Source organism: Anneissia japonica, unplaced genomic scaffold (genome assembly GCF_011630105.1).
Source record: "Anneissia japonica isolate Jap-2015-1 unplaced genomic scaffold, ASM1163010v1 scaffold287916_len461452_cov168, whole genome shotgun sequence".
Lineage (NCBI taxonomy): Eukaryota > Metazoa > Echinodermata > Crinoidea > Comatulida > Comatulidae > Anneissia > Anneissia japonica.
Window position 1 is genome coordinate 171,449 of NW_022690767.1, and position 3,428 is coordinate 174,876.

The window sequence follows — 3,428 nt, forward strand, 5'->3', positions numbered from 1 at the left end:
AAGATCAACGTTTCGACTCCTTCATGGCTGTCTCTTATACACATCTAGATGTGTATAAGAGACAGGGTCTATTTATTTATTTGTCAATTGATTGGTCAAATGATTGATTGATTTTTTAATTGGTCAGTTGATTGGTCAATGATAGGTTGGTCAATTGATTAGTTGATCGATACACTGATTGATTGATTGTCAAATTGATTGTTCAATTGGTGTTTTAATTCTTTGGTTAACATATTGATGGAGTGATTGAATAAATGATTGATTGATTTATTAATTGATTTGATAAGTATACTTGATTAAAACCCCAAATAGCAGATGGGATCTTTCATGTTCACTTTTTTTCTTTTACAAAGACAGTTGCATTTTTAAAAGAATATGAAAAACTAAGAGGTGATACCCAAGAAACCAATTACAACATCGGTCGTGCAATGCATCACTTGGGTTAGTTACGTTCACAATTATTTGCTAAGAAAAAAAACAGTGACAAGTCAAGAAGTGACTCTTTAGCTTGATGTTTGCCTTCCGATTTCACTGTCCTGGGTTCAAATCCTGCAATTTTGGTGGTTGTAGCTTGGTGGTTAAGGTGCTTGCCTTCTAATTCCGGGGTCCTGGGTTCAAATCCTGTGACAGCAAAGGATTTTCTTTCTAACAACTGAAAAACATTCTAAGCATCACATTATTATAAGATGATAGATAAACTGGAAATCACTCGTTAAGTATATATAATATTCATATTTTTTAAGGAAATTATTGACAAAACCAAATCTACAAGATTAATATTTATAATAAAATATATTATTTTTCATGTTATAAAAATATATTATTAAAATACAATTAGTGATTTTTTTTTTTAAAGTAATCATTTTATTTCGTTATATTTTATTGCAAAAGTTGTGCTTATTTTTTTTTCTTGGCACAGTAGACCAGTAGATACACTCTCTAACTGGTCCTCAACCACTTCCATTGACAACATCGTCTTCCCAACTTCAGAAAACTCAAACCCGTTGTATTTGGACATGACCATTACACATCAAATTCAATTTTCAATGAATAAATGTAATTTGAGCTAAATTTCAAATTATGTCATTTAATATTCATAAAACCAACTGCAGTTCAATCACATATCCACAACTGAAGCTAATGCTTATACAGACCAATTTTTGTAGTCTGGTTTATGGACTTGGAATTTAAAAAAATACATTCTTGTACAGCTCAATTCTTCATTGCAAGAAATAAAATTGTTACGAGTATTGGTATGAGTTATTTTTAATATGAAGTATTTTATGATATTATAACACTGAATTGTAATTTATATTTTTTTTTTTTCAGGTCTGTTTCATCTTGCAATACATTTTTATAATACAGTTTTAGAAGCAGCACCCTCTATAATTGGTGATAGCACATTTGATCTGCGCAGAGAAGCTGCATTTAATCTATCGTTGATATACAGATCCAGTGGGAATGACGATTTAGCAAACCATATGTTGATGACACACATCGTGGTATGACACGCACAAGTTGTTAAATGGTTTCAGTTTAAAAGACATGATACATCCACATGGTTGAGTGGTAGAGCCTTTACAGTAGCTCAGTGGTGGCGCTCTTGAGGAAGCATAGAGCCCTCCCGTCGGGGAACACAAGTAAATTTTGTCGGGGAATAAACAAATAAAAGAAAAAAAATGTACATGTAATGTTCGTTTAGCCACCACATTGTTTTCATAAAACTATTTGATATTATTAATAATAATAATAGTTCAATGAGACTAGTTAAAAATAATTTGCGTTCTGTTATGACAAATGCTCATTTAGATAGCCTCATAATGCTTGAAATATATAGTGATTGTTGAAGCAACCTCGACCATGACAGCGTGGTTGACAGATTTCATGCAAAATTTACAAAATGTAGAATTTCACTTTCAAGAATGAGGATTTGAAAATAAATTTGAGGGTTACATTGGATATGCTTTGTTTCTTCGTTTTATTCAGAATGTTTTGGTTTTGGAAGCTGATTTCGACATTAGAAAACAGCGTCTACATGAAAGTCTTATTATAGTAACTCGATGCCTATCAAAATAATAAAAATTCGCCATAATTCGTCAAATATCCATGGCTTCAAGGGGGCCCCCTGGACCCCCACCACAGCCCACCCCCCAGCTGACCCAGCTGAGTGAGACTCAATTCGCTCCACTAGAGCCACAGTAGTGTAGTTGTTTAGGTTTTCTGGTGCACATCAAGATTTCTCCGACAGCAGAGCAAGAGTTGTATTTTGGTGCGTAACGCCATCCGTGGGCCGTAGGACGGGTCGGGAAAAGGTTTGGAAGGAGATGTCCCCCTCCACAATGAGAACATTTTTAAAAATAAGCTGCTAGATGCTCATACGGGCACATTGACCTAAAGATGGCATTTTTTGTATCGATGTCTAAACGATACCGATACCGCCTTACCTTTTAATTTTTACTGGATTGTTTATATTTCATTTATAACTATATATTATCAACTTTTAAAATTATTAATAATTATAACAATTATTAACATATTTCATAAAAAATTTAAACTGACAAATCACAAATAAAACGGTTTCCAATTCCAAAAATGTATGATGCAGTAGACGTGTTTAATTAGAAGCTGGAGTCCACTTCAATAGATATATTTAGACTTACTGATTATAAATCTGGTGAATGCCAAGTGAATTCTTTCATCTAAGAATAAAATTGCGGATTTTATGTGAAAGCATCCATTTTTAGGAAAAAAATACTATCATTCTGTATTTTGGTCATACAGAATTTGTTTGGGTACTAAACTGTTCAGAAGGCCCACGTTTCTATTCGCTATAATTAAAAATTCCATGCTGGAACAGAAGGGATGGAAATCTGTAACCACACCATAGTCATACATTTCTCTGCAAATTAGCTCTAAAATAGATTCCAACATCTTCGCAATGGATGGTCAGGTTTTACAGATTGTATAGAATATGCATGTTTTTATTTGCTGAAATGGAAAATTTGCACAAAAAAACCTGTCTTACATCTAGAACATTCAGTATTATCAGGTGATGATGCAAGAGATCCCCTTTCTACGTAAAAAAAATCAATATATAGGTTTTAATCTAGTCCTGTACACAACTAAGCCTGAGACCACATTTCCACATTATTACCCGTCAGTGCCTTGTTAGTGCTCGTTTGTAAACTAGTCAACACCGAAATTATTTTGTTTACAGATGTTTACAAATGCTTATGTGCTGTAAGAACGTTGCTGATATTAAAGAAAAAAATACATTTGAATTTTGGCAGTATTTCTTTTATTATAAATGTAAAAAACATCAAACTCAAAATTGTGTTTTGTAATATAAAAGAGTTTATCATATTCTTATATATTTATAAAATAAAAATAATACTAATACAATAGAATTTTACAAATAATGTACAGAA

The 3,428-nt window shown here is 32.4% G+C and overlaps 1 protein-coding gene across 1 annotated transcript in view; it reads left to right on the forward strand.

Moving 5' to 3' along the window:
* LOC117099954 (general transcription factor 3C polypeptide 3-like) overlaps nt 1–2,101 on the forward strand; it is a 5,906-nt gene extending 3,805 nt beyond the window's left edge. The window contains exons 5-6 of the mRNA XM_033239487.1: nt 354–441; nt 1,330–2,101. Of these exons, the coding sequence (XP_033095378.1) occupies nt 354–441; nt 1,330–1,508 (267 nt within the window). The 3' untranslated portion in view covers nt 1,509–2,101. The remainder of the gene's footprint in view (nt 1–353; nt 442–1,329) is intronic.
* The last annotated feature ends 1,327 nt before the right edge of the window (nt 2,102–3,428 follow it).